Raw genomic sequence first — 3,448 nt, forward strand, 5'->3', positions numbered from 1 at the left:
AGAATGACTCTGGAGCTATATACAACAACATTTAAAGCTGAGTCCCAACATACAACTGTTGCAATTTGGTGGAAGTATAGTCTCTTTTCATCTCTTCTTCATCTACTGGGACTAAGTAAACACGGCTTCTTCAAGAATGCATAAAAGAACCATTCACCAGACAAATTAGGCATGAGATAAATAGACTTTATGAGTCTCCTATTGCTTTTTCCCAAAACCTACAAATGGACCCCCTGATGATAACTAGAGAGAGGGGCCAGAAACAAATGAGGAGTAGGTTTCTACTTGATTCCTGTTTTTGAGAAAGGCTAAAATTGGGAACCTGTATTCAGACCCAGGAAGCTTCATCCTTTTTCAGTCCTATAGTATGTCACATGAGTCTCCACCAACTGCCTCCTACACAGACACAGATTCACACACACACACACACACACTCACACACACACACACCACAATTCACACACACCACAGACACACACACACACACACACACGCCACAAACACCATACACATGCACCACAGACGCACATACACACACAGTTTCCTCCTCTTCCCTGCCTGCTCAAACTGACACTATTGACAGCTCACAGTTCACAGTCCCATCATTCATTTAGTTAATGACACAATAAGAAGGGGGTAGAGCTATTCCTTCAGTTTCTCACAGCAAAGGTCTCAGCACTTCCTGTCACTAACTCATGAACCCTGCCTTTAGCAACAAACAAATGATCTTTAAGGAGAATTCCAGACTCTCTATATGTTCATTACCAGGAGTCTCCCTGTACAATACAGAATACAACAGAATAATAATAATAACAACAACAAAAAACAAATTAGGGAAGGATGACTTGAAACTGCTCTTTCAACATTTTCTTAGGGAAGTCAGAATTATTGACTTTCAAGTAACAAAACTGACAAAGATTTCATTAAAGCAAAAAATATTTGAGAGGGAGAAAGGGTTTAGACAATATGAAGTTTGATGGCAAAAGCATCAAAATGAACCTTGGTTAATTTTTTTCTGTTATAGATATTCTAAGTGTCACAACTTAATAGGTTTTCTTTTCCAATGTTGCTACCCAGAGAAAAAATACAAATGATTTTCTATGGGGTAGTTTAATTATCAAATTAACCACAATATTCAGAATGTGAACAACAATCTATTTCAGATGCTGCAGCAACAAAGAAACACTTCTGATTGTACCCTAGGAACTTAGGAAGACAAGATAAATGCCTGAGCCTTGAAACAAAAAAAAAAGAAACAGGGTGATGTAATGGAGATGGAAAACTACACCAGAGTCAAAGAACTTATTTTCCTTGGCCTAACACAGAGTCAAGAAGTGAGTGTGTTGCTGTTTCTTTTCCTTCTCCTGGTGTATGTGACAACTCTGCTGGGAAACCTTCTCATCATGGTCACCGTGACCTGTGAGTCTCGCCTTCACACCCCCATGTATTTCTTGCTCAGGAATTTGTCTATTGCTGACATCTGCTTTTCCTCCATCACTGCACCCAAGGTCCTTGTGGACCTTCTCTCACACAGAAAAACCATCTCTTTCAATGGCTGTCTCACTCAGATATTTTTCTTTCACCTTATTGGAGGAGTGGATGCATTTTCTCTCTCAGTGATGGCTCTAGATAGATATGTGGCCATCTCTAAGCCCCTGCACTATGTGACCATCATGAGCAGAGGCCGTTGCATTGGGTTAATAGTGGCCTCCTGGGCAGGAGGCTTTGTCCACTCCATCGTGCAGATCTCTCTCTTGCTGACACTTCCGTTTTGTGGACCCAATGTTCTTGACACTTTCTACTGTGATGTCCCGCAGGTCATCAAACTTGCATGCACAGACATCTTTGTCTTGGAGCTACTGATGATTTCCAATAACGGGATGCTCACCACCCTGTGGTTTTTCTTGCTCCTGGTGTCCTACATGGTCATATTATTATTGCTGGGGTCTCAGTCAGGAGAGGGCAGGAAAAAAGCCATCTCCACCTGCACCTCACACATCACTGTGGTCACCCTGCACTTTGTGCCCTGCATCTACGTCTATGCCAGACCATTCACTGCCCTCCCCACAGATAAAGCCATCTTTGTCACCTTCACAATCATCTCCCCTCTACTCAACCCCTTGATCTACACTCTGAGAAACCAGGAGATAAAGTTGGCCATGAGGAGACTCAGGAAAAGACTTGGCCCTTCTGATGGAATAGAGAAGTAGCTTCTGCCTGTTGCCACTTTTAATGTTTTAGCATAAATAAGCTCTATATTCTATGCTGCCTTCTCATTTCTCTTATCTGATATATTAAGACACCAAAAAAATTTATCAAGTTGATAGGTATAATTCTCCTTTACATTTTCAGTGTTTGGAATCATGCCTAAACCACTGAAGTAAATCTTGCTGAAATCTGTAGGATTGAAGGATAAAAGCAAATGGTGAATGTGATTGCAAAGTCTATTAGTCTTTAGCATTCATTTCTTTCTTTTTGGTTTTATTTTTGACATAGGACCTCATTGTGTGGCCCAGGCTAGCCTGATACTATGTGACCCAGGGTATCTTCAAAACATCAACCTTCTTGTACTTGCTACCAAGTGCTAATGTTGCAGGTGTGTGCCAAAACACCAATATTGTTTCAATCACTTAACTCCAACTTTGTGTTTGTGTGCCAATGAGGCTTTATTTATAGACACTAAAATCTGAATTTCACAGAACTTTCATGCATCAATTTTAGTTTTTGAACAGACATTTCTTCAGTGAAACCAAAAGAACTAGAATTAACTAATCAAGGTATGCTGCAATTTTTCCCTTCCTGAGTATCATTGTGTATCTTTATGATGTTACAGTCAAAAGATTGGCTCAAAAACTTTGTTAGAACTCAGTTACAGCCCAAAGCAAGTTAATACTTCTCAAAACTCATTTGTTCCATTTTCTAATCATCCTACTTTATGACTATGTGCAAACAGATATCTACAGAATATTACAATCTAACATCAAAGAAAATACATTCTACTCAGCCAAAGAATGTACATACTATTCTGCAGGCGATAGAAGCTTTCCCAAAATATACCACATCCTGGGACATGAAACAAATCTTTCAAATTGAGGGAAATTGAAGTAACACCATGTATTTTATCTGACCAGAATACCACAAATTTTAAAATCAATAGCAAATGAATCTCTAGTAAGTTTAAAAACTATTTGAGATTTAAAAACACATTTCTGAATGACGAATGGACCAAAGAACAAAGAAATTAAAATTTTCCTGGAGATGAAAGAAAATGAAAATCCAATGCAACTAAACCTCTGGGACACATTAAAAGCAGTTCTGTGAGGGAATGTATAGCTCTAAACATTTGCATTTAAAAATCAGAAAGGGCTGGGAACCTGGCATTACTCAGCACTTCATAGTGTCTGCCATTTTCTGCCAGGCTTATTTCACTTAACAGGATGTCCTCAAA

General features: G+C 39.2%; 1 protein-coding gene across 1 annotated transcript; it reads left to right on the plus strand.

Annotated features, from left to right (window-relative positions):
• Window positions 1-1,268: 1,268 nt before the first annotated feature.
• Window positions 1,269-2,210, plus strand: LOC101844596 (olfactory receptor 4D10-like). The gene has a single exon (XM_040732651.1). The coding sequence runs from the start codon at window positions 1,269-1,271 to the stop codon at window positions 2,208-2,210; it is 942 nt and encodes a 313-aa protein (XP_040588585.1).
• Window positions 2,211-3,448: the final 1,238 nt, after the last annotated feature.

Source organism: Mesocricetus auratus, unplaced genomic scaffold (genome assembly GCF_017639785.1).
Source record: "Mesocricetus auratus isolate SY011 unplaced genomic scaffold, BCM_Maur_2.0 Super-Scaffold_4256, whole genome shotgun sequence".
NCBI classification, from domain to species: domain Eukaryota; kingdom Metazoa; phylum Chordata; class Mammalia; order Rodentia; family Cricetidae; genus Mesocricetus; species Mesocricetus auratus.